At 49.0% G+C, this 27892-nt stretch overlaps 1 protein-coding gene and 1 pseudogene across 3 annotated transcripts in view; one reads left to right on the top strand and one right to left on the bottom strand.

The window, feature by feature from the left end:
- Positions 1–18287: 18287 nt before the first annotated feature.
- On the bottom strand, positions 18288–18807 carry LOC114208822 (large ribosomal subunit protein uL5 pseudogene; annotated as a pseudogene).
- A 4431-nt stretch (positions 18808–23238) lies between these two features.
- The window catches only part of ATP9B (ATPase phospholipid transporting 9B), a 247254-nt gene continuing 242600 nt past the window's right edge, over positions 23239–27892 (top strand). For 2 of the 3 annotated variants that reach the window (XM_088019563.1, XM_088019561.1), the window contains exon 1: positions 23239–23432. In XM_088019563.1, the coding sequence (XP_087875689.1) occupies positions 23317–23432 (116 nt within the window). In that variant the 5' untranslated portion in view covers positions 23239–23316. The remainder of the gene's footprint in view (positions 23433–27892) is intronic. The other variant, XM_088019562.1, reaches the window with a different exon arrangement.

Below are 27892 nucleotides of genomic sequence, written 5' to 3'. Positions count from 1 at the left end.
GCCATTCCCTGCGTGCCCCTGAGGCCACATGCACACCATCCGCCATCCGCACGTGGGACTGCTGCTTTCCTTTAACAGCGTTTGCACACCTGGCCCACTCATGTACCCGCCTGCTCTGCAGCCTTTTGGGTTTGTACCCCTGCCCCAGGCCACCGTGCCAATGTTCTTGGTGTGTCAATAGTTCAGCTGCTTCACTTCCTCCTTCCTCCTGCATGGTACAGGCGAGCACAATTCCCAAGTTCTGCAGGAAGGCCTGCCACCGAAAGCTGTGAACCTGGGCAGAAGAGTCTATGAGCTGCCTGGGCCCTGGCAGCGAGGTCTCCTGTCGGAGGCCGCCTGGGAGGGGAGGTCAGTCTCTGTGACTTCCCATACACATTGCCCACATCGCTCCTCGAGCAGCTGGGCTAAAAACAAATGCTCATCTCATGCTTGGTTTTTGTTTGTTTGTTTATTTCCCCATGCTTGGTTTCGTTGTTTCCTTTTAGTGCTCACCAAGAGTAGAGACACATGCCAAACCAAACAGGTTTTGAAGAGCTGAGCATCATGGTTCTCCTTGACATTAGCGCTTCCCCCAGAGCACAGGCTCCATGAGAAACCAGAGTGAGAGGCGGAGCAGTAAGCAGGCGTCCAGCAACTTTGTGCAAACCATGAGGGGCCTGGTCTTCGTGACCCGGAAACAGCAGAGGTACCTGCCCTGGTCAGGGGAGCTGCTTTTGGCGCAACCCCAGGCAAAGCTGGGCTGCAGGTTGCTGCCCGGGGAAACATGCAGGCTCCTCGTGGCCACGCATCACAGCCCCTCCAAGAGGCCACGGACATTCCTCAGTTCCTGTCCCCCAGAGCTGAAACCTTCGTGTCCCTTTATTTACATAGGTATTCCCTCTAAATCTCTAGGCCCAGCCAGCCCGTGAGATGCCGACAGGTAGAGGGGGGGAGAGTCCACTCCCCTCTGTGCTTAAATGGCTTTGGAGACACTCTATGTCATTGGACCTTTCTGAATCAATTTTCCTATTGGTACAAAGGGCGATAACTATTATCATGCAGGTTATAAACAATATAGGGATATTTTACAAATTAAATAGCATTTGTACCTATGGTGGTAGGTATTGTTACCAACTGTGAAGCATCTGAGCATCTACCTACCCCCCAGCTCACAAGCTGCCCAGCACTGCTTCAAAGTGCTGGTAGGAGAGTCCAGGCAACTGAGTCGAGATGAACAACAGCTTGTTATTTGCCAGAGTCTCAGCATTTTGCCCTGGTTGCCAGAGGGCGACACCAGAACACACAGCTGGTCACAGGAGGGAACCCTGAGTGTAGGGCACCCGAGCCTTTTATAGCAGGCAGGGAGGGCCCATGCTTCTCCCCGAGGGAGGCACTGTCACTGCCTCCCAAAGCTGGACGCCAGCCTGCCACTCCCCATCCTCTCATGCTGTTCACTGTACAAACATCTTGAAAAGGTGGTTTCGAACAAAGCCCTTGGTGCCCCCCTCATGGGAAGGGCAGGAACGTAAGGAATCCATTAAGAACTGTCTTCCACCAGAAATTCAACCTGATCCCATGAGAGCCTTCATCTTACGGGAAATGCAACCGTTTTGTAAAAATGGGTATTTAAGCAAGCATTTCTTATACTGTCAAGTCCTTTTTAAATATAGACTCTGATGCTTATTAGGTAGACAGGCATAGAACCTGGCTCTTATCTAAAAATCAGAATAAATACCCAGACTTAGGACTCCTGTCCCTGACACTTAAGCCAGATGTGGTCTTCAGACCCATTTTCCTTCTTTGATGTCCTGTCCTGAAATAGAACAAAGCAAGCAGAACAAAACAGAAATAGGGCATCCACCGCAATACTGGGCTAGACCGGCTAAAACTGATGTGACGGTGGCACTGAAGGTGTTTCTCACAACTGTCATTGTTGCCTAATTCACCTTCTCAGAACGGTGGTGATGGAAGGCTCCTTCCAAATAGATGACTTTTTATGCTGAATCAGTTTGGTTTGTAAGAAAAAGAAATGAAATCCGACAGCTGCATGAAGCAAGGAAGCATTTCCAATAGTGTCACTATTTAGAACATGTTTCTCCCTATTGCTCTCATTCCCATTACTAAGAAAAATTTCTGCCCAAAGAGCTGTTGTTTTGTGAGTTATGGTGACTGGATAAATCCTAAGAAAAAACAGTTTGCCTTGTCAGCAGCGTCCACAGCAGAGGGCAGGTGCCAGTGCCACGGGCCCTCATGTCCTGCCCGACACCGTCTCCGCGCCACCCAGTACCTGGGTCTCCACCGTCCCAGCGAGTTAAACAATCGGCTAGTTACCTATCTGTACTGATAAACACAAGGTTCTGTGATGAAACCTGCCTGTTTACGCCAAGCTCTGAGTGAGGCTCTGCAAACACCAGCATGCTGCATGCCCCGGGAACTGCGAGCCGGCCAGGGCTCCTCAGTGTCACTGGGAACTGCGAGCCAGCCAGGGCTCCCCGGTGTCTCGCCATCATCCTGTCAAGACCTCAGCACAGAGGTTTGGCGCTCAGAGGCCAGTGTGCAATGGGATTTGAACTGAGGCCCAGAACCCAGATTTGAATGTTATTCTTTTATCCTACGGGAATAGAGGAGGACTCCCCTTTATAAAGAAACTGACATGGAAGAATTCTCTAAGCCAGCCGAATACAAAGGCTGACCAGGTAGTCCTTTGCTGGGCGCTGTCGGGGATCCTGCATGACAAGGAATGAAGCACGCTTCTGGGTCCGTGAGCTCCCATCCCCGAGGAATGATGAGCTAAGTACAAACAGCGATATGAATCCTGGCATGTCAGGGCTTTGCAGGATCATGGTCTAATCTGAATTTTCTAATCCACGTCACTGGATCCTTATTTGAAAAAATAGACATGATCTGAAGATGCTGGTACTAGGAATCCTAGAATGAAGGAAAAGGCACAACCTGCCTGATGACTCAAAGTAACCTGGGTCCTAGACCAGGAAAAGGACAGTAGAAAAAACTAAGGACCTGATGAAAGTATGGACGTTAAGGTATCACCATGTGTCAACATTGTCTCATTAATTGTAACAAACACACCATTCCAATGTAAAATGTTAATAACAGAAACTAGATGTGGGGGTATATGGAGAATGGTCTGAACTCTCTTTGCAATTTTTCTATAAATCTAAAACTGCTCTAAAATAAACCTTTATTTAAACTAATTTTTAAAAATGAACTGAGCCGAGTCTCGTCCTCCATCGTGGGTTGTGAGGGAAGCTAGTGGGTGTCTCTCGGCAATACAGAAACGACACGCAGACATGAGCATGCGGATATATTTTGGGGGTTGCGTGGCCCCACGTCAGAAGCCCTTTCCCGCGTGAACAGAAGCCAGAGGTTCCGGGGGGCCTCCGGACGCCCGACGGCGACAGCGAGACACAGACAGCGCCAGGACGTGCTCTGCACCTCTTTTCTGGGCCCTGTTTGGTTTTCCTAGCAGTCTCTGTCACCTGCAGGCGCACGCAGGGTGGATCTCCACGAGCCCCAGGAGCCAGCCGGTTCCACTAGAAACCCGTCCAAAGTGGTTCCTCGTGGCCTCCGGTAACAGCCGTCGGCTGCCTCCACGTCCCCGGGTAGGTAACCTCTACAACTGGTGTTCGGCTAGAGGAGCGCCTCCAACCGACTTCCCTGCCGGGTGACAAGGGCATTCAAATTCCCAAAACAGTGACCTGTAATCGACCCTCCTGGGAATGTTTCAGAGGATTCTGGTCCCGATAGGATATGATTGTTTGCCTAATGCATATTATCCACCCACCACGATTTTTGCTGGTGCTTTTTAAATACGTATTTACGTCCTGAAAGTTTTCTTCTTAGATAAAGTGATGCCTGTTTTTAGAAAATATGGTCGTGAAATGTTACTCCACCTTACTTGCACTCCACAGGCGTGTCTACTAAAGCCACAAATTGAAGTGGCAGCAAACACGCACAATCGTGTGACTATGTAGGAACATCTGGGGCTATCCATATGTGTACATCATGATGTTTCTAATACGCGTATATCTGTAAAAGGAGAAGACAGGACTTCCTCAAAACATGTAAGCAGAGCGCATCCCAAGGTCGCACATAGTTCCATACACACAGCACGTGACGACGTGCAAAGCCAGCGCTCTGGAGCGGATCTGTGTCTGCAGACAGCGGATCATCTTTCTCCTACAGTCGCATCCTCGCTCGGAAACCCGATGCGGCGTGGTGGACTGGTTCACCGACTGTGGCCATCGTGTGGCACAGACATCGGTAGACCAGCAAACACAACCTTGTGATATCGAAGTCCACGTTGACAATCAAAAGGCTGATATGTATCCACGTCGTCCAAGGAAAACCACTCTATGTTCATTTCTCTGACAGAAAAACAGAAGGTCAACATGAGTGCTGCCATTTTGTTTTGCTCTGAGTGAAAGGGTTGTCGGGAGGTGTTGGAGGAAAGCGGGAGCCCACCAGCCCTACACTCTCGTCTACATCATGAAGTTCACTGACTTTTGTAGGGCAAAATGCCATTTTCTGCCACTGCCCACCTGCAAGTTTTAAAACCCACACCTAGGTGACAGCATTGGGTGGCCAGTTCCATGCGTGCATAAGCTCCCTGTGGCACATTGGGATTTTCCCAATCGGATTGGGGAAAACAACCTCAGAGCAAGGTGTCGGTAATGTCTGGGAACTTGTGGACCTTGTGGTGCATCCCCAGGTGGTTATCAGTACACATTCAGAGTCACCAAGTATACAATAGTCCTCCACGTGGCTCAAATTCCATTGTCCATCAATAATTTGAGGCACACAGAGATGACCAGGTTCCGTGTTAGTAACTGCAGACACAGGCTCAGCCTATCCATCTCCACCTCCCTGCCTGGGCATCCCCCATCCAGTACAGATGACGGCTGGTTTCCCATATACCAGACTTGGACACCCCGGGAAAAGACAACTCCAGGGAGCCCTCACCTCATCAAGACACCCTGGGATGGCTTTGAGGGCTCCCTACATCGGTCCTCGAACCAGAGCTCTGAGTGGGAGTGACGCCAAGGGTGGGGGCCGCCCCAAATCAACATATGACCCAGGTAACAATGCAGGGTTTGTTACACGGCACCTTGACCAGCCCCTTTGCCTTCATTACTAGCTACATAGCTTGACTGGGGCCCCCCTATAAAGAAATTCTAGAGCTGCCCCACTTGAGAGAACATTTCAGTTATAATCAGGCATTCTGACCTCTCCCTGAAAAGATCCTGGTAGGTTAGATTAAGGGTCCATGTGTAGGATTGCTGTCTCAAAAATGGTCCCAGGCAATTCTGACAAAAGTGGACCATGCTTTGAAAAGCAGTGACCATAGGTGGTCCACACTTTAGAACCTGAGTCCCAGAGCCACCTAAATATGGATTCTGGAGATCAAGGCACTGGGTCTAAATCATCAGGATGCTGCCCAAGTGGACTACGTATATGGAAGCCCTTGGCCCAGCTCTGATGGAGACGTGAGGCTAAGACAGATGGTTAGAGCCCAGAAACACTCAGAGAATCTAGAAAAACCATTTGCCCTGATGTCTCCAAAGATGAATTTTAGGATATGGTTGTTGAATATGAGCTTGGCTTTAATGTAGAATGGTCTAAATATCATCTAATAGTTTACTTGCAAGAAACTTGAACTTCAAGTTTAAAATGATAAAACAGATAAAGGACCATCAACTTAAAAATATTCCCTTTATGACCAAGGACAGAAACAAAGCAAATGTGATGTCAGGAGCACAGATATTGGAATCAAGCTAGGGATGCACAATGAGAACCTCAGTGTGGCTGGTGTCTTGATAGGAAACTTATGTCCAAAAGATCAGCGATTATACTAAGTTCTCACTTAACAGCTACTGGGGTTATTGCTACAAATCAAATTGTGCAGCCCAGTCTGGGTACACTCTCAGGAAAGTTCCACTAAGGGTAAACCAGCTGCCCATCTCTCCCTTGGCATATTAGGCTGTTGGTTTCCAGAGTTGTCACAATGAAAAATAAAATGCTTAAGGCCTCAAGAGCTGCTTTTAATTAAATTGCCAAGTTTCCCTTTGGGGGTTAGCTACAAATTATGCTGCTTTCCTTTTTATGTGAAATGAGCAATGTTCCATGGGAAATGCCGTGAAATCCAGTCCCCTGTAGGAGCCTGCCTGGAAGGGTGTGGACATAGGGATCACTGTATTTCCTGCTGCTGCGTTTCTGTGCCCACGAGAGCCCCAAGAGGCCACCCAGCAGAAGGGGGGTCTGTTGTCACTGGGGTGACTCAGGTAGAAGCTGAGTCATGGGTCAGAGAGGAAAACGTGCAGCGCCCTTCCCAGCGCAGATCTAAGGCTGTTACTGTCGAGAAATGTGAAGTGTTTTGGAAATCCGAAGTGGTCCTAAAATTTATTTGATGGTGAACCTGACCTGAACTAAAGTGAAGCTACTTATGGGACACTGGTGTGTTTGTGCCTGTGGGTCTTGCATGCTGCATGCGTCCACGCACACACAGGCACCTGCCTATTCTGTGGTTTGTACATGTGCTTCTCCATCTCCTGCTCTCTCTCTCTCAAATAACTAAGGGGACAAACAGGTACCACTGCAGATGTTATGTGGCAAATGCTATGTGGACCAGGCTACTTTTCTAAAATCCGAAAAACCCTGAATTTCAAAGTGGAAGATCTCAATATAGGGAGGGACATTCTGTGTTATGGATGCTGTATGAATATCCGTGACCAGCATTGTTTATTAAACAGAGCATCCTTCCCTTGCTGCTTGCACAGCTGCTTCGGTCATAAATTGAGCATCCAGATGAAAAAACTTAAACTCGAGCTCTGTGTACCCCATGCTGAACCAAAACCTCAATCCCAGGTGAAATGTAGGCATAAATGCAAGAAGTGAAGTAATAAATCTGCTAGAAAATTCCACAGGTTAAAATACGTTTATGGGCCAAGAGAAGGTTTTTCAAAACTGAACATAAAAATTACTAACTGAAAAGGGGACAAAATGATCAAAATTAAGGACTTCTGTCAATCAAAAGATTAGGAGGCTAAAAAAGGCCAGCACGGGCGAGAGATGTGGAAACAGCGCTAACCGGCTTCCCGGAGGATGAGGTGTCATGCTCTCCCTCCAGAATAACTAAAACACCTGCAAAGCATACCCGAGAAGACCCTGAGGGTGGGAGGAGGCAACCAGCTGGGCGGAGACTTCCCCGAGCCTCCCCAGACTCAGAGCTGAAGAGCTGAAGCCCAGAGAGTATCGGGCAGAGACGGAGAAACCCCCGGAAGAGCCGCTCTCTCCAGCCCAAGGACCAGGAGAGGGGCTGCCCGGCAGGACAGGCAACTTCTGGACAATGACCACCCTCCCCAGTGGTAACGTGGACACCCGCCCACCTCGTGTTGGCCGTGACCCCCGGGGACAGCCGGAGCCCCCATGGCCTGGCGGCAGCAATGACCACCCCCACGCAGGTGCCAAACGAGGCCGGCGCACACCTGGACCTCCCGCTGGGCACAGGTGAGGCAGTGCATCCACCTGGGCTGCTGGCGCACAGCCGGGCAGAGACAGCCAGGCACAAGGTCTGAATAAGGTCCCGATGCTCACAACGTGATATGAAGCCATCCAGGCTTCAGTCGAAAATCACTCGTCCTACCAAGAACCAGGAAGGTCTCAAGCTGAATAAACGTCACCTCTGAGATGGCAAAGATGATAGAAGTCCTGACACGGATGTTATCGCATCGCAGGAGAAGATGCTGCCACAAGAACTACAGGCCCACGAAACGTTAAGTGAGAAAACCCGGCAAAGAAGCAGAAGACACAAAGAAGAGCCGAGCAGAAGCTTGAGAACTGAAAAAACTGCGGCAGGCACAACAGAAAGCTCAGTCGGTGGTCTCAGCAGCAGAAGGGGACAGAGGGAAAATCAGGGAGGCGGCAGCTAGAACAAGAGAAGTGACCCCATCTGAACAGCAGAGAGAAGCGACTGAAGAGACGGAACCTCAGGGGCCGGCGCGGCTCTGACGGAAGAGCTGAGGCTCCAGGCCGCAGAGCCCCGAAGGGGAGGAGAGACGGGGCTGGCTGAAGAAAACGCTCCAAGAAATAGTAGCTGAAAGCCGTCCAAATTTGGTAAGGTACAAACCTACAAAGAAGCTGAGTGGAAGAACCCCATCAACAAAAACCCAAGTCCACACCAAGATTTGTCATAGACTCGTGAAAATTAAAGACAAAAAAGGACGCCTGGGTGGCTCAGGCTGTGAAGCGTCTGCCTTCAGCTCAGGTCATGAATCCCGGGTCCTGGGATCGAGCCCTGTGTCGAGCTCCCTGATCACTGGGGAGCCTGCTTCTCCCTCTGCCCCTCCCCACTCCTGCTCTCTCTCTCAAATAACCAAATAAAATCTTTAAAAATAAATAAATAAATAAATAAATAAATAAATAAATAAATAAATGAAAATGTTCCCACAATGAAATTTCACTTTAAGAAGATTTCCCTTCCAATTTCCAAAGTAATTCATGTTCATTGTAGAAAATGTGGTAAATACAAATAAATAAAAAAGGGAAAATGACCCCAAAGCCCATGACTGGCTTGTTTTGTTTTGTTTTGTTTTGGCTAACATTTTCATGTACTTCCTTCCTTTCTTTCTTGATGTGTATACATGTTCACATACAAACCACCACACAGCGAACCAGGATGGTGTCACACTGGACCCGTTTTGTCTTGCCTTATGATTTGAGGTTTGAAAACGTGGGGTTGCTGCCTGTTGTTCCAACACTGTTCATATGGGATCTTCTGTGACACAGGTTTTGGGGAGCGAGACGCTCCCTGAGTTCCTGGGACCACGAGGGAGGTCGTTGGTCCCTAAGGGTTCCATAATGAGGTGGGGACTCGACCACAGAAGTTAAAAATACAAGTGTGGCTCCCACAGGGCTGGCCAACAAATAAAATGAGTGTCCCGGTCTGATAGGTGTCTTTGAATATCCTTGTGATGCCTCTACTTTTTGAGGACAAAATGCTGAAGGTGAAAATTTTTAAATTTATACAAGGAAACTGCATTTATGTCCATAGGTGGCTTTTAAAACTTAAATACGTCTCATAATAGTTGTTCTGTCCATAGGAGTTTGTGTTCATACTCGAACTTGTGTTGCATTTTAATTCTCTAGGAAATCACTTGAAACAGTGTGGCCTCTTGCAAAAAGCCATGAATCCAGCCCGTGGTTTTATTTTGTTTAATCTCCATCTTTTCACACCATCTTTACTTTTGGGAAGGAAAGAGCTATCAACATATGTTAATATGTTTGTGTATCACACTGAAAAATAATTTGGGTGCCAGTCTGTACCCCACAATTACCCAGCTTTCGACGGAGAGCAGGTGAGCACCCTGCCCGAGGCTGACAGGGGCCCGGCTCTCCTGGACGGCGGCTGTGAGCTCCAAGCTCCGTTCTGGTCCCCGTGCCTCTGTGTGATGGAGCAGTCGTTTATACGTGTCAGTGGACAGAATCAAAGGGTGATCTGAATATGTTCCAGGCAATTTCTCCTTTTGTTTTTCTTAATTCATGAGTATTAATATTCTTTAATGAGGATTTTTTATTTTGAGGGTTTTTTGTTGTTGTTTTTGGAGGGAGCTCTGCTTCCCTCCTTTCTGGAGCGTCGAGCATTAGCAAACTCAGACTAACGGAACATATGCAACCAAAGTGTATTACCAACCCTTTATAAAGGGAAGAGGAGGGGCAGGCTCGGTGTGCACTCTACTCAGAGTGGATATTGCTGAGGTCCCAGGGATCTTGTGGAATGTCAGCAGAGGCCAGCGATTATCATGTCGATCTGATGTCCTGTCTCCCAGTCTCTGTGTCTTGTAAAACAGAGCTGATGTGCAGCATAGTGCTCAGCCTACAAACATCTGGCCTCAAGAAATGACAGGCGGTGGCCTTGAAGAAGCATCAGCGCTCAGGCTGAGTGGACATGGGGAAGCCGTCACCTCCGCGTGTTTGCTCTGTGTCCGCACTGGGCTGGATGCTTTGTGTGCATTCTCCCGCTTAGTCCTCAAATAAATCCTTCAAGTTGGGACTATTTCCATTCCCATTCTTCGGGTACAGAAACATACTCAGAGTTTAAAACCTGCTCATGATTGTTGTCTGGTAAGTGGGAGACAAGAGATCAAGACCCAGAGGACACGCTGCGGGGCATTAATTCTGGGTCGCTGAGCTGTCTCAGCACCTAAATTTAATGACGGCATCATCGTGCCTTAAAATACATCTGAAAATAAACGTGTCACACTCTCTGATGGGTGCTAAGTTTCTACCGTCAAAAATTTGTCCTAAAATTTTCAGTAGGAAGAGCTGAGAGTTATTATTTGTTATAACGAATATTTCTTAGGCACTTACTAGTGTCGCCAGAGAGAACAGGGTGAATGAGATGCACGGAACGAGTAAGACAACCGCACAAACAGCAAAATACAAAGCTGACCGCAGTGTGAGAGGCGTCCTGCAGGTGCTGTGGGCGCACGGGGGTCGGCATCTATCGAGAGGCCGTGTGGGCGGCGGCCGTGGAACACCACAGGCTGGGGCCAGCGGACCCCACGTGTGTGGAGAGCCCACTTCCTTCCTGCACGTCTGTCTTCTTGAGGCATCCTCGCGTGATTGACCAGGACGAGGGGGCTCTCTGGGGCCTCTTATAAGGGCACTAATCTCACTCATGAGGGTCCTACCCTTATGACCCCATCACCTCCCAAAGGCCCCACCCCCTGACATCATCACCTTGGGGGAGAAGTTTAAACACATGAGTTTGGGGGCACACGGCCTTCAGTCCATAGCACAAGATTGTCATGAAGGTGATGGCATTTGGAACGGGACGGAGAAGATCCTGGAGTGTGCTGAGGGCCAGGCCCGCCGGGAACAGGGCTTGAGGCAACAAGTCGGAGAAGACCAAGGGGCTGGTTGGGGGAGGGTAAGGCACGGCATGGGGGTCGGCTAGCAGAGGCCGGGAAAGCTGAGGACCTGCTCCCACGCCCACCAGCAGCCCCGCGCCTCCCCCCCCCCCGCCCCCACACGTCCACATTCGGGTGCAGAGCAGGGCCTGACGGCCAACGGAATATGACTGAGTTTGTGAGCGGATTGCTGGAGCTTGCCGCTCACAGTGTGACATAGTCCAGATAGAAATCTGTCCGGGCTGCATGCCCGTGGCCCGTCCTGGCTGGTGAGGAGCAGAGACTCCTTGGAGGGAGCCCGGTGCGGAGGGTCTGAGGGGACCGACCCGCAGAGTCGGGGAGGAGCCGCTGTGGGGAGGAGGCCCAAGTGGAGGGAGAGGGCAGAAACACTACTCAGGGCGTAAACTTCGTGTGCAAACAATTCTTCCAGCCTGAGTTTTTAAAGAAGCAATTCCTTTAAAAAGCCAAGAAAAGTCTAAATCACACACCTTTTCAACGATGGTAAGTGAAGGTATTTTACTGGTGCTTGTGCAGGGGAGGGGTGAGCCCAAGACTGGCGCTCAGCAGCGCTGGTGCGTGCGGCCTCCTTCTCTACCAAGCCTGGAAGATCTCCTCCGAATGTCTTTGCCTTTGTTACGGCCCCACAATTTCCCGGCCATTCCCAAATGGCAGCACTCTTGCTACCTCCCTGCCTTCGGATTACGTCCAGGGTGGGATGGGCCTCAGCGTCTGGACACAGCACTGTGTGGCCAGCCCCAGCGATCTCCCGGCGCGTCTCCTCCGGCTCCCGCTCTGGCTCACCCTGTCAGGCTCCATCACAGCTCCTTCTAGGTCGAGAGTGTAAAACGCAGCGAGGTGGCAGAGGCAAAGCCGTGGCTGCGTTGGGCCTTGCTCACAGAGGAGGACGCAGGCTGTCCCCAGAGGCCAGGGCAGGGAGGGAGAGCTGATGGACAGGTGGGTAGCCCGCGCACGTCTTGTCCTGGGAGTGCCGTGCATTTCCTTCGAGGGTGGGATTCAGCCCACAGCGGTTGGGGGAAAGTCCACAGAGCCTCAGATGTCAAGGTAAGTAAGGCCTGGCCTGGCCCCCCTGCTCTGGAACCCAAGCCAGCTTAGAACCCAAGCCAGCTCTGGAACCCAAGCCAGCCAACTCTGGACCAAAGTGCAGCCCGGCTAAACGTTCTCGGGGTCCCAGGGGCTTTGGCTCTGAGTCTACTCCAGCTTGACTGTAATAGACTAGGCTCCTAAAGTAGAACTGAGGATATTTGCAATTAGCCAGCTAAAGATAGGAAGCAAAGACAATGCAATGATGTGTTGTTTGACGCGTAGTAATAGCAGAATGTTAGGTTGTAACCTCGCTTTTCCTGATTTACATTAATATTGTAGAATCAGACAACATCTGGACTAAGTAAACATTACACTTTTTGTCATGAAATATCTAAAAGCGGCACACCAAACCTTTTAGTTTAAAAAAAAATGAAAGCCAGTAAAACATTTTTGCATTCTGACATCAAGGGAACTGTGAATGCATCTACGAATTCTTGTACACAATTAATAGGAGCATTTCATTTCGCCCTGTATAAACTTGCTCAGCTGTAAACAAACCGTCATGGAAATTGGACCAATACTAAGCTCATTGCCTGGACGTCACAACAAATGACGGCATCAGAGTAAACCGGAGCCTTGCAGATGTCAGACAGAAGGAAGGTTCGCTTTACATCCTCACTGAGGTATAAATTCTGTTCCCAAGAATTCAGCACATAGAATGTACGTCCAGTGGCTTTAGTGCGCTCACGGGCTGTCAGCACGAGCTCATTTTAGAAGGTTCTCTGCAGCCCCCAAAGTGCCCGGTGCCTGCTAGCAGCCCCACCGCCCACCCTCCCCACCCTCAGCCCCAGGCAACCACTAATCTCCTCACTGTCTCCAGAGAGGCCCTGATTCTGGACGTTTCACGTAAGTGGAATCATACAACATATGGTCTGAGAAAATTACCTTTCAGTGGGATTTTGATAGCTGTATGCCCATAATAAGAATGTTTTTATACTGCAACTTCATTTGCTATTCCTAAGAAAAGGAAGCCCCATGAGAACTTGTCCAGGTGCCCAGATAAGGGTCTTCTTGTCGCTCTTGTATCTCGAGCATTTCTGTGCCCACGTGATGCTTCCCGACCGCCTCGTCAGGTCGCCCTCACAAACCGAGTGATGATGCAGGGGTCACTGCCTCCCTCGTCCACGTGGCGTGTCGGAATCTCTGTCGGGCTCCGTGATCTGCACAGTCAAGCAGGACCTGACACGTCCTAAGTCCCTGTCTTCCAGAGGCTGGCACATGGCTTCACATAGAGCGCACTCATGCCCGCACACACTCCAGTGTCATGGCCCCACCCTACAGGACCCTACAAACCACTGCCCTCCGTGGAACTTACCACAGTGGTCTCATTTCAAAGACATTCTGTCTCTTGTATTACATACAGAATAAAGTCCAAGGAAGTTTAACCAATCTGGGGAAAAAAAATCAAGAAACTCAGGTTTTCAAAAAAAAAAATCATGTTTTCTGACCAGCTTACAATTTTCATTTGCTGTTAACTGGCAATCTCTGAGGTCTGCCGATGTCCAGCCCACTGAATTCCTCTAGTGCTAACAATGAATGCAACCATGCTTGCCCAGTCTGCTCCCTATGCTCACCGCAGAATTAGGACCAGAAATGCCCCACAAGTGTCACTCGTCCAGCCTCCAGGGTCCCTCCGGAGGGCTGGTCCAGGGGGTGGCACCGCCCGCCCACCTTTTCATCTCAGGAGGGAGATGGACGTGTGTTCTTTGCATGTTTGCACAGCTCCCACCCTGCGGTTGGCTAAGCAAAAGCAGGCTCCACTTGGTCCTAAATATCTGCACGTGAGGCCAATGCCTCATTTCCCCGTGACAGTTTTTGGGTAAGGGGGTCTTTTTTGCTTTCTGATAATTATAAAAAGATGATAGCCCCACCCTAAAACTACTGTCTTTGTACCAGGCACTAAGCTAAATGCTTAAAATGTGTGCTGTCACTAAGTTCTCCTGAAAGCTTGGTGGGCGGGCGCCTCTGTCCCCACCAAGCAGGTGAGGAGGCCAGGCTTTGGAGGGCCGGTCAGCAGGCTCCTGGTGCCCGCGGCACCGCGAGGTGGGGACACTGGCACTGAGCCCATGCCCTCACCACTTCACCATTCTGTCTGAGCACAAATTATTCTTGTGAGGGAAGAAGACTTTGTTTTTAAAAATGTTTCAGGGGCGCCTGGGTGGTGTAGTCAGTTAGGCATCAGACTCTTGGTTTCGGCTCAGGTCAGGATCTCGGGGTCATGAGATCGAGCCCCGTGTCAGGCTCCATGCTCGGCGGGGAGTCTGCTGGACATTCTCTCTTCCCCTGCCCCTCCCACTCGAGCTGTCACTCTCTCCCTCTCTAAAATAAATAAATAAATCTTTAAAAAATGTTTTAAATTTTATTCCCCTCCTTTTAGAAGAAAAAGAGTAGCGAGTGATTTTGGGGGTCTTTCCTGGAATTTTGCGTTCTCTGTTCTGGAGAGTGGGCAACTTTCTGAGGCCGGCTTGCACTGCCAACAGCACAGTTAGTAAAGCTTCTCATGGGTAAGTGCTACACGTTGCTGGAAGTGACACTTAGATGTGGCTTCTTGCCCTTCGAGCCCTCGCTTTGTCCCTGGCGAGTGCGGGGCGAGGGCGTCTGTGTTAGGGCAACATGGTACCCACACTGTCGCATGCAGCAGCGGCCAAGTGGAGGCCCAGAGCTGCAAGCACAGGGCGCCAAAAATGTCAGCTTTCATCCCAGAGAAGAGCCACGGACACGTACCGTTAGGACGCGCATCTCTGCATCCGTGATCGAAAGACAGCCGGTGCTCGCCGTGTCAGCCGAAACCCAGACTTTCATAACGTGAGCATTTCATGGAAACTGCCTTCAGCATAATAAGTACAAGTAATTTATCAGATAAAAGAATGTCAACAGCAAGTACGTATAATTGGTGTGGTGACAAATTGTGCCTGTCCTTCCCAGGAAAAAGGGACACTGCTGTGCACAGGCAGGACGGGGCAGGGCCAAGGATGGGCGCTTGCATTCTCCACACAGCTCTCAGAAGCACATGCGATCCTTTCAGAGGGTCGATGCAAATTATACCTAATAAAGTTATTATAAATAATTGCTGCCTCTCTCTGTTCTCCTGCATAATCAGGGGTTTTGGAGTGGAGAGCAGGCAGTTACAGATGAGAGACGCCTTTAATTCTGAATTGGGGGCATCTCATGGAGCGCCCCTAATCTTCACTGAAGTCACAGATTCACTTTCAAAGATTCGTGACATCTTAGGGAATCGGAGGCCCATGGGACTCAGAGATTCAGCCAGCAAGGGTGAGAAACGCAGCCTTCGGTGTGTCCTCAGGATCTGCGCACACCACCTCACACACTGGAATGTCGCGGAGAGGCAGAGAGAAGGCACCTGCTTCCGCATGACAATGGCTGGAGAGCAGCGAAGGCATCACAGAATGAGGGGAAAACGATAGGCTGTAGTACCTTGGGCACAACACCACATAACGAGGTGGGAGGGCCATTCATTCCAACAGCATTTGTTGAGAGACCCCCTTGTGCCCACACTGAGCCCAGCAGCGGGGGTCCCTTGACATTCTCCAGCCCCTTGCGGCTGCGGTCAAGGCCAGGTGGCAAAATGACAGAGGCCAGAGAAGCACAGGGCTGTCCCCGGGGCGCGGAGGAACCGGAGGGTGCCCCAGCCCAGCCCAGCCACGGCCAGGTGGGGACGTGTCCAGGCCTGAGTCTTGAAAAACACGGCTAGATGCCCTGCAAAAAGCCAGCTCTGAGAATGCCGATGGGGTTTGTCAGAACGGGGCACTCATCCCCAAATAGCTCTCGTCACCCAGTGGGTAATGTTCCCGCCAGGCCAGCTGTGGCAAGGCCCTCAACACAAAGTGGGTAAAAAGGGCCAGGGGGGCCGGACGGGTTTCCTCAGCCAGACGAGGCGAGCCTGGAGCAGAACACGGAGAACAAAGCCGGGCTGCCAGCAGGGGTGATGGCGGTGGGGCGTCAAGAGGTACAAACCTCTAGTTGCCAAATAAGTCATGGGGATGGAAAGTACAGTACAGGAGTGTCGTCAATAGTAATATTGTAATAACATTTCACGGTAAAAGATGAGTAACGGTAAAAGATGAGTAACGTATGGAGGTGTTGAATCACTATGTTGCACACCTGAAACTAATGTAACATTGTATGTCTATTATACTGCAATAATAAAAACATTTAATTAAAAATAAATTCAGGGCGCCTGCGTGGCTCAGTCATTAGGCGTCTGCCTTCGGCTCAGGTCGTGATCCCAGGGTCCTGGGATCGAGCTCCGCATCGGGCTCCCTGCTCAGCGGGGAGCCTGCTTCTCCCTCTCCCACTCCCCCTGCTTGTGTTCCCTCTCTCGCTGTGTCTCTCTCTGTCAAATAAATAAAAAAATCTTAAAAAAAATAAAAATAAGTTCAAAAAAGAAAATATCCTACACACATGGGCCACACGGTGGGCTTCACAGTTTGCAATAAGCATACTCAGTATGAATAACTTCTCATTAAGAATTTCAGGGATTCGGGGCGCCTGAGTGGCTCAGATGGTTAAGCATCTGCCTTCAGCTTGGGTCATGATCTCAGGGTCCTGGGATGGAGCCCCATATCGGGCTCTTGGCTCAGCGAGGAGTCTGCTTCTCCCTCTCCCTCTGCCTCTCTCCCCTGCTCATTCTCTCTCTCAGTCTCAAATGAATAAGTAATAATAATAACAATAATAATAAAAGAATTTAAGGGATTAGCTTCATGTGCCTGACATGGTAGAGACAAAAATGAGATTTTCAATACAAGAGTGTATTTCTTCTAGAGCTCTCTTAAGAGATTTCCCATTTTTGTCATCATCAAGACTATGGTATTGTGTTTGGGAAGAGGTTTACTGGCGTAAAATTAAAGGTGGACAGACCTTGTTTGTCACACAGCTGTTGATACAGAACGGCTGTACTGGTCCCAAACCCCAACCAACCAAACGGGACTCCGAAGAGTCCACTTGGAGTCTAGTTTATTTATTCTTTAGGCAATGCTTTGAAACTCTCCGTGAGAAGCTAGTAATTACATTTTTCCCATTTTGATGGAATAGTTGAAATGTCTATGGTTCATTACAATAGTAACTGAATGCGTGGTTTAAAGAAAAGTAGGACTCTTCCCTAGATACATCGGTCTCCATGCACCTCAGCTGACCCTAAACAAGAGAAAGTTCTGCTCCAAGGCCTTGGGCTTTCCAGGGTACAACTGAAGTTGTATAAATGCCACGTGTGCACACACCCATTCACACACTTGCACACAGGCTCACATGCACACACATTTTTGCGGTTGACTTAAATTCTTCTTTCAGAAAATGAAACACTGGAACTAATTCTGCACAAAATATATTTTTTAATTAAGAGCTTGCTGTAATTAATGTGAGTGCATCGTGTGGTAAAATGAATGAAAACCCTATTGTACTATAGTTGCATTTTTCTCCTTTTAAAACGGATCCAGGCTTCACACGTTAGGAGGGTAAGTTAGCCTTTCAAGAGGTGACACGTGGTGTTGGAAATCTCGTACTTTGGTCCATGTTGGGATGTTGTGAATTCAGATGCGGGGTAGAGAGGGTGGCAGAGCCCCAGAGAACAAAGCAAAGAAAGCGTCAGTAGGAAATAATGAGTGTTAAAATGGGTCTTTAACAATGCATTTAAAGACTGCTTTTCACAAGATTCATCTTTTATGGTAGTTTTTGTAAAAATTATTGTGCATTACAATAGCAGTCTTCAAACTTTTGTGCTCAGTGACCCCCTAAAAGAACTTTGGAAAAGTATGGATCCCTTCACTGGGCTTGTATAGACAGCTAAACGTTTTCACTGTAACCGTGAATAGTTACAAGTGATGCATTTTTAGCATGTTATATTTACATTTTAAAATGGAACTGTGACATCACCTTCTTAAAAAAGACTTTATTTATTTACTTATTTGGAGAGTGTGAGCAGGGGAAGAGCAGAGGGAGAGAGAGAATCTCAAGCAGGCTCCGCACTGAGCTTGGAGCCTGACACGGGACTTGATCCCATGACCCTGAGACCATGACCTGAGCCAAAATTAAGAGTTGGATACTCAATGGACTGAACCACCCTGATGCCTGGGACATCACTTTTTAAAATGTATTGAATGACATTTAAATTCCATGATATGGTACCCACTGTCATCCACTTAAAAATATATATATAATGAAGTTCTTCTTTGACATTTGAAAATCTGTCTTTTTGCTAAAGTATACTTTTTTTAAACATTTCACTGAAAAGTTTTTATTGGCCTTTTGGATAGAAATGGGAATTTATCTGCCAAGGAGGATGATCCCATCAGACACCTGCTAGAACCAGCACATGGCCTTCTCTTTGCTGAGTCTGTGTTTGGCCCCCTAGGCGCATGCTGCGCTTCTGCTGGGATGCAGAAACTGGCCCACCCAGCACCACGGAGAACTCCAGGCCACACCTACCAGTGCTTGGGTCACATTTGATCCCAGATCGATGTGCTCCTGGATCCCAAAGCCCAAGTTTCTAGCATTGGAGAAGTTATTTTTTCTTAACTCATACTCCCACACCTTTAGACTTTTCTCCTGATTTCTTCTGCCCTGGCCCCACAGACAATCTTTTCATTTCTCCTGCTGCCAAAGGATCTGACAGCCTAGCCAGCTCTGGAGAACACAGGGGTCTGGCCTCCAGCCGGGTCAGTCTGTCTCCGTTGTCCCCCACATGGACGTGGAAGCAGAGCTTGTGGATGTGACGTTCCTGCGTGGGCTTCTCCTTGTCACCTTGATCCTGTGCTGTGCTGGAGAACAGGAAGAGCCAAAGCATAATTTTTGAAGAGGTCAAGTAACTCTCACGTGGATATGTAATGTATGTGTGCCAAAATTTCACAAACTTATGAGTCAAGAGGAAGATCACGAGGGAAGACACAATGAGGAGGACCTTAAGACAGCCTCGGAGCGTTCTTCAGGACCTAGAATTCACAGCCGTTAGGGTCAGGTCACTTAGTTAGACACAAAAGTGGTGAATATCCTAAAGGACAATAAACTATATCCTTTGATGTTCTATTTTCTTCCTGGACCGAAATTATTTGCTTCTCTACCGGCAAAAACCTTCACGCAAATGTCTAATTTCACTAAGTTGGGGACCTCTACTAAATAGCAGTCAGTTGAACGACGTCCATTTTCCCAGTCTTCGGGTGGCCTGTACCCTTACGTGAGAAGAAATGACATGCCAGCCTCCTTTCGCCTTATGTCCAAGCTCGGGCGGTCAGTATTCTCTTTACTCTCGCTCAGCTGGCAACTCTGGTTCAGAGGCGAAACATGGCCTTTGGAGCCTGGGTTCGAGTTCTGGCTGTGAGCCAGGTCAGCTGCGTACCCATGGTGTGCCTCGGGGTCCTCCTCTGCGGAGGTGAGGGACACTCACGTCGCGTCATTATGGCCAGTGATCACATGGTCTTCTATCCTTTCACTTTCTGCTTCTCCATATGAGGCCTCTTAGACCTCAGGCATATATCTGGATTTGGTTTGTAGTCCAATCTGACAATTTGACTTTTTATTGGTGTACTTAGTCGGCTTACATTTAATGTACATGAAGTGACATTCAGGTGTAACTCTACCATCTTATTGGTTTGCTCTTTCCTCCATCTGTTCTTTTTTTGAAAACTCGTTCCATGCCTTCCTAAAGATTATGCAAGTATTCTCTGTCACTCCAGTCCCCTCCATTAACGTGTTATTATGCCTTCTCTCATTATTCCTTCAGGGACTGCTCAAGGGAAGTGCTGTCCCCATAGAAACAGTCCATCCCTGCGCTGTCAGGGCATGCCCCCCTGCCGTTCCCAGATATTAGCAAGGCCCTGGGCCTCTGTAACAGGGGTTGCAAGCTTTCCCTGTAAAGGGCCACATAGGCTTTGTAGGGCCTCCTCAACTCCACCATTATAACTTGAAAGCGGCCATAGATTATATGTTGATAAAATAGCACGGTTATGTCTAAACAAACTATCTTTACCAAACAGATGACAGGTAGACTTTACCTGTGAGCAGTGTGCTGACCCCGGCTTTATAGCCGCAGCATCTCTGGGTAGGGGTTGGGGGGGGCATCTGGCTCCTGGGCTCCCCTTGGCTCCAGTACTACTCTTCCTCTTCCGGTCTCTTTGAGCCTGGAGGTGATAACGGTTTCCCATCTACCTGTCCCCAGAAGTCCCTCCAACTGCTTTGGTTTTTTATTCCCACCCACACATCTGTAAACAGTTCCTCCAGTAAACTCTTCAACTGAATGCTGCAGCAGGCCATCCAGCTCCTGCAAAGACCCTAACGGAACTTTAGGCTTACAGCACGCACGTATTCATTCCACTGTGGCCCAAGTTGCAGCCAGCAGTTTGCAGATTGGCCTCCCTGCCCAGGAAGATCCTCCTGCAGGGCAGACGCCATGTCTTAGTTATATTTGCATCCCCACCACTCCCATCCCTCACCTGGGCACAAAATGGGAATGAAGAATCTTGGCTAAACTGACCTAAATCAGCAATGCAGAAATGGAGCCAGGAGAGGTCAGAATGTAGAAAAAAGACTTGAGGGGTTCTTATTTAAAGTGCGTAGGTTGTGAAAGAGAACTATCCAGGAGAGAGTGAGTTAATCGAGGAGAGCCAGAGGATTTGTCTCAAAGTTATCACAGAAGGGAAACATGTAAGGACCTGGTGTTACAATGTTAAGTCTTCAGTGTGGTTGAGCTGTTGTGTTAACAGTGTCCTCTGTGGAGTGTGGTCGAGCACTTGGTGTAACAAATGTCAGCTGTTGAAAGAGGTGAATGTCAGCTGCCGCAGTGAGTCGGAGTAAGGAAAAGAATGAGCACAAGTTCATTTTGCACATAGGAGGCCACGGCGTCATTTGAGAGGGGTGTCTACAAAGTGGCCTGTATTCAAGCCACATAAAAAGCAGCGAAATAGCAAACTGGAACCAGAAAGTTGGAGCAACTACTCAAGAATATTAACTTTTTTAAAAATAAGTTTTTAAATGGAGAAGGTAATACATGAAAATAGTCAAGATGAGACTAGAATTTAGAAGTTTATGTTGAACACATTGCTTCAAACACATAGTCATAATGGATTTATAAATTATGGAAACAGAAAACAAAAAGACACAGCAGGGCTCGAAAACACCAAAGTTATTGGACCAGAAACAGAGGTGAGAGTGGCTCCTGTCGGCTGGTTTCTGGGGCTGGAAGTTGGCCACCGGAGTGGGCAAGGGGCTCACCCCACAGGCTTGGGTGAGGCTGTCCTACGTGGTGTAGGAAACTAAACCAAACAACCAACAAAACCCTGTTGCTGACAGCTGCCTAGGGCTTTTTAACACAGTGGGGGCTTAGGAGTACAAAGACATAGACCCAAACTGAAGACCAAGAATGAATACCACTGCCTGCAGACCCTGCATCTGACATGCTCTCCCTGTTATTGAAAGCCTTGACATGCCACGTGGGACCCCGTTCTGGGCTGAAGGTGGAAGCAATGGCAAGGCCACTGACTAGGGAAGGGTGAGGAGCAGGAGGGGAAGGGGGAAGAGCCGCTATCTCCTGCCCGCTGCCCGCAAACCTAAATTCCAGGACATGTGAAGAAACCCAATGCTAAGAAAGTTAACAAATCAACAGTCAAAACATTTTCTTCTCCTTAGATAATTGAAAGTAAGAAACAAAAGACAGAAATGAAATAAGAATAGATGGATAGGAAAAAGGACCAATTAAAATCTTCAAAGTAAAAAATAAAAGTCATTGAAATAAATACCTCAAACTATCACAAACAAAACGACCTCAAGACAAAATTAATAAAGGCTGTTTACCCATTAACTTGCAGCAAGGGAGCCCTTCTGATGTCACTTTCAAGGGTTTTAGAAAGGAAATTAAGTTTTATCAGGTAGAAGGGGAAAAGTCTTGGACTGGGATTTTGGAGTAGAAGAGACTTCAATTTGTCTGCAGGTACTTCTGACCGTCCTTGGTTGTCTGAAGGGGGCCAGGAAGCAGTTTGGGCAACTTCCAAGAAGATGGACTGCGGGATGCTAGGAGAGACAGGTGTTCTGCAGGTGGCTGCACCTTGGAACAAGTGGGGCCCAGGGACTCTTTAGAGTGAGTCTCCTCTTGAGAAGTGACCCCATGATAAAGGTGCCTCCAAACCGACTCTCAAGGAGCATGAAGGAAATGACCACCTACTGGGGTGGGTTAGAAGGAGGTCTCCAAGAACACCACTACTCCGTTAGCATTTCCATCTTGGAACATAAAATCTATTTGCCAAGACACATGACCCTTGAATAACTTTTTTTTTTTTTTTTTGAGAGAGGGAGAGAGAGAATGAGAGAGAGCATGAGAGGGGAGAGGGTCAGAGAGAGAGGTCGACCCCCTGCCGAGCAGGGAGCCTGATGTGGGGCTCGGTGCGGGGCTCGATGCGGGGGGCTCGATGCGGGGGGCTCGATCCTGGGACTCGATCCCGGGACTCGATCCCGGGACTCCGGGATCATGACCTGAGCCTAAGGCAGTCGCTTAACCAACTGAGCCACCCAGGCGCCCCTGAATATTATGGGTTTCTACGGGGGTTTTTCCCAATAAATATACATAACAGTGCTGTAAATGCATTTTCTCTAACTCATGAGCTCCTCTATAACATTTTCTTTTCTTTAGCTTTTTATCGTAAGAACACAGTATGTTATACATTCAACATACAAAACGCGTTCATCCCCGTTTACTTTACCGGTAAGGCTTCCGGCCAACAGCAGGCATTGGAAGTCAAGTTTTTTCGGTCAAAAATTACGACTGAGGGGAGCAGGCACAGCTAACTCTGTCGGTCCTGGGTCAGTTACATCGCGGACAGCTGGCTTTATCTTTGATCAGAAGAAAACCTCAATTTTAAAGCATGGAAAGAGTTCAGACCACACTTCCAAGCTATGAATCAGTAACAAACTTTAACAACACGCGCACGCGCCCAGCCCCCAGCGCCCAGAGCCCGGGGGCGGGGCCGCCGGGACACACCCCCTCCGCGCGCCGCGGTGACGCCATCCGGCCCGGGCGCGCGGGAGGCGGAGCCTCGGAGCGTCGCCGCCTCCGCTTGCGCCCGCGCCGCGGCGTTGACGTCATCGGGCCCGGACGCGGGACGGAGCCTCTTAACGCCGCCGCCTTTTGTGCCCTGCCTTCGCCGCAAGCTGTCGTCATCAGGCTCCGACGCTCTGTGACGCTCTCGGGCTCCGGCGCTCGCGGGGCGGGCACGGCCGCGCGGGCGGCGCCTCAGCCGGGTTGGAGCTGAGCGGAGAGGGCGGGGAAAGGCAGCGAATCGAGGAGGGGCGGGAAGGTGGCGGCCGGAACATGGCGGAGCAGATCCGTCTGTACCCGGTGCGCAGCGCGGCCGCCGTGGCCAACCGCAAACGCGCGGCCTACTCCAGCGCGGCCGGGCCTGGGCCGGGGGCCGAACGGCCCAGCAGGTAACGACGGCGCCGACCTCCCTCCCCCCCGCGGCGGCCCTCCCCCCGCGCCCCGTCCGGGCCCCCCGCCCCCCCGGCCCCCGGCGGCGGGTCTGTCCCAGCTCGCAGGCCGCGCACAGTGCTCCGACTCCCGCGCGCCTGCACTCTGGGGGGGCGTCCACCCTTGGGAGAGGCCCCGGGACCCAGCGTCGGGGCCGGGCGGGGTCACCCCCAGCTCCGCCCCAGTCCTGGGCTGCCTTGGCCATCGACGCCCTCGGAGGTGGGGGCCGGCGTGCGGCTGCGGCGCTCTCACGGGAGCCGGGCGGGCGGGGCCCTCATCCCGCGGACACTGCTGCTGTCCGAGCCTCGGCGTGGTTCCCGTAGGGACCGTGAACGTGCAGACACGAAGCACACACCTGAGTGGAGAAGCGCGGCCTGTCACAAACGCAAAGGGTTCAGGTTCTGTGCCAAACCCAGGTGCACTTAATCATGTTCTTTGGCCAGAAGTTGTGCTTTTAGCAATGAGAAACGGAACTTTACAAGGTTAGATTGTTTAATGGGACCCCACTTCAGTCGTCCATTTAAAACATAGAGACCTTTCGTTGAAAATGGAAGCCTCCTCCCCTAGTTGGTTTCAGCTCGCACTTAACTTGTTTCTCGCCCGAAGAGAGGAATACTGCATTTTATAAAAAAGGAACTTATAAAAAGAGGAAGTACTGTCTTCTGCAGTTAATCGAAATTTTATTCCTAAGGAACTGTAGAAGCAATTAACTTTTTAAAACATTTATTTGAGAGAGTGCGCGTGCGTGCGGGGGGAGGGTCGGAGAGAGAGAGAGAACCTCAAGCGGACTCCCCCTGAGCGTGGAGCCCTAGGCGGGCCTCGATCCCACCACCTGAGATCACGACCTGAGCTGAAATCGAGAGTTGGACAGGTGCCGCAGAAGCTGCTAACTTTTAGTACAGAAGAGGAAAAAAAAATTTCAATATCCAGTTGCTTCAGGATTCGAGTTTTAGAGTAACTTTGGTTCTGGGCTCTTTGAGAAGCTGTAACATAGAGTCAGAAAGTATGTGTTGTAATGTTGTAGAGCTGAATTGAATCGCGGCTCATTTACTGACTAGCTGTTTGATCTCATTAACCTGAAAGCCCATTTCCTGGGACGTAAAATGGGGGGGAATACTGTTGTTTTCCTACAGGATGGTGAAGGGTTACAGGAGAACCTACTGAGGTGCCTGTGTTTAGCGTTTGGCCAGAAGTACCATTTCTCTTTTCCTCCTTGACAGTACCTGTAACAGTGATTGTGTCAGAAATCTCTGAGTGCTTGATTTGGGGAGATCATTATTTGGAAATATGCTATTTATTTCACAATAGGTTTCCGTCGCGGCTTGCATCTCAGTTTTTGCTGCGGGTATTTTGAGGCTCTGTCATTTGGTGTGTACACATTTAGGATTCTTACGTCGTCTGGTAGAGTGTTTCTTTTTTTGCGTAATGTTCTTCTTTGTCTCTGGCAATTTTCTTTGCTCTGAAATCTCCTCCTGCTTTATTGTGGATTAATGTTTGCATGGTGTTTGCTTTCAGCCTAAGTTGAATTTGGAGTCTCTTTGTTGGATCCTGGTTTTCCGTTATGCACTCTGTCATTCTCTGGATGGGTGTATTTAGACCCTTTACATTTAAGTTAATTATTGCTACATTAGAGTGTAGGTGCTATTTTATTATTTGTTTATTTTGTTTCTTCTGATTCTCATTCCTCTTCTGTTTCTCTTTTTGACTTCCTTTAGGTTATTTGAACTTTTTTTGGAGATCTCTGCGGGGTTTTTGAGTGTAGGTCTTCTTGTAGTTTTTGTAGTGTGTGCTCTGTTGGGTATTGCAGTATACGTATGTGACTTCTCACCATGGGGCGTTGGGATTAGTATTTTAGTCTGTGGAGTAGAGTGTGTAAACCTTACTTGCATTTTGGTCCCTTTACCCATCTTCTCCCCCTACACTTCAAATATCCTATCTTGAGTATCAGATGGTGTTACGCTTTTTGTTTAAATCATCAAATATTTATAAAACTCATGATTATAAGGATAGTCTAATGTACGTACCCATGTTTCTGCTCTTTCTGTTACTCCTTCCTTGTATTCCAGGATTCTTTTTTCCCCGTTCCTTTCTATTTGAAGTGCTTCCTATAGCCAATTTTTGAAATTTCTTCCACCTTAGAATGTTCTTATTTCCCCTTCATTCCGGAAGGATGGATGTATTGGGTATAGAATTCCTGGTTGACAGTTCTTTCGTTAGCCTTGAAAACTGGCTACTGCCCACCTTGCCTTCATGATTCCTGATGAGAAGTTCACTGCTGCGCGAGTTGGCGTTTCCCTGCGGGTAACGTGTCATTTCTCTCTGACTGCTTTCAAGGTTTTGTTTTTCATTTTTACAAGTTTAACTGTGATGTATCTTGGTGTGGATTTCTTTTGGTTTATCTTGCTTGGTATTTAGTAAGAGATTTTAATCTGTTGGGTTTTGTTTCACCAAAGTTAGGGAGTTTCTTCAAGGACTCTGGTTTCCACTGTCTTCTCTCTCCTGCTGGTACTGGGGTGATACAAATGTTGGATCTTTTGTTAGTGTTACATAATTCCCTTAGGTTCCCCCCCCCCCGCCCCGTTTCTTTTTTCTGTGTTAAGATTGTGTGAATTGTATTGATTTTTGTTCGCAAATTCCCTAATTCTGTCCTTTGTCATCTTCACTCTTCTGTTGATTCCACGCAGCAGTGTTTCATTTTTACTAGGGTGTTTGTCAGTTTTATAATTTCTGTTTGTTTCAAGAGAATTGTTATTGCTTGTTGAAGCATGTTTATGTTTGCTGCTTAAAATGATTGTCACATAATTCCAGTATCTGAGTTAATTTGAGTTTTGGTGTTTGTTGATCATCCTTTCTAACTCACACTGTGAATCTTCTGGTTCTTGATGTGATGGATGATTTTTTATTTTATCCTGGACATTCTGTCTATTATGTCTGGAGAATGTGGGTTCTGTTTATATCTTTTACTTTAGCAGATGATCGCCCTGTTTAGGTTTACCTTGTAGGTCCTGGCCTACATTTGTGGGTTGTGATCCCAGTGACAGTTTAATTTTGTGTTACAGTTTTTGGTGTGCTTGGTTTATGTGGTGTGCTGGGACTCCTTCTTGTCCCTGCTTATCCTGCTGAAAGGAAGAGGCGATCTCCCCAGGCCCAGTGTCTCTTGGTAAGAGAAGGAATGGTCGGTCCATGTGATGAAAAGGCCTTGTTGGATGGGCAGTGGTTGTGATTGTACCCGCTCTGCACGAGCCTGCTGGCTGTTCTGGTGTGTCTGGTTAGGGGAGGAGTCTCAGCACCGCTGTGGCCCTTGGAATCCCTCTTGCTGGTGCTTCCTGCTGCTCTGGTCTCTGGTGGCAGAGGAGGGGAGTTCAGGCCCTGAATAGAAGCGGTTTCCTGGACTGGCTGCTTCTGAAGTGGGGCTGTGCTTGGTGATGCTGCCTGGTTTCCCTCCTGGTGAGAGAGGGGCGTCTTGGCCCACGGGGACACAGGGGCTTTCTGAGGCTTCTAGCCTGTTTTTGTGGCAGGGTTCCTCTAACTGCTGCCGCCCAGATGCACCACTGTCCCTCGATGGGACAGGGGAGTCCTAGGTCCATGGGGAAGGATGCCGTTTCCCACGGCACTTTTTGATCTGTCTTGCTGGTGGTGGTGTACTCTTGCTCCCTCCAGGGGAGGAATGATCTTTCTGGGCTGCCTTTCCTTGCTGGGTTGGGAGTTAGGGAATGCCAGGCCTGTCTCCTTCCTGCTGTTGGGTGAGGGCCTGTAGGACGTCCTGCCGCTGTGTCGTTTCTCAGTCCTTGGTCCCAAGCCCCCCTAACCCTCTTCCTCTTCACTGCTGCCTTCTCGCCCCCTTCCAGAGCTCTCCTTTGTTTGGCTCTTGCTTTATTTCCAAGCTTATAGTTGGGCTTAGGTAAGAGGAGCAGGGAGAGATGGATCTTAAACTGGAAGTTGTGCTTTTACATTATTTTGTGAGGGTTGGTTGTATTTTTTCATAATAACATATGGTAAAAGGCTAATGAGAATATACTGTGGCTCTGTACTCCGCTTATTGCTTCCTCCTTACCCCAGCCTCTCACCCCCAAGGCACTTATTTTGGATTCTTCTAGCTGTTTCTTCTGGCATTTAAAATCTCCATATTTCAGTGGCTATATTTCTGACTCTGTCAGCATCGAAAATTACTTTTCTTTGGAAGCCTTCCATTATCTCAACCCCAGCCAGGATAGAGTTAGATGCCCCTGCTGGCTCCTACAGGCCCCTGTTCCCCCTCAGAGCACAGATTGCACTTGACTGTAGATGTCTCTTTTCCATGAATGGAACGGCAGTGACTGTCAGATTTTACCCCTGCTGCCTGGCCTCATGAGATGACTTGGAAAGTGTTCCCTTCTCTCCTGCTTTCTGGAAGACTTCGAATAGAGTTGCTCTCTTCTTT

Source organism: Eumetopias jubatus, unplaced genomic scaffold, assembly GCF_037043125.1.
Source record: "Eumetopias jubatus isolate StellerSeaLion01/CBP00866 unplaced genomic scaffold, mEumJub1_p1.0 scaffold_16, whole genome shotgun sequence".
In the NCBI taxonomy this organism is placed as follows: Eukaryota; Metazoa; Chordata; class Mammalia; order Carnivora; family Otariidae; genus Eumetopias; species Eumetopias jubatus.
This window is presented reverse-complemented; position numbering and strand designations above follow the sequence as displayed.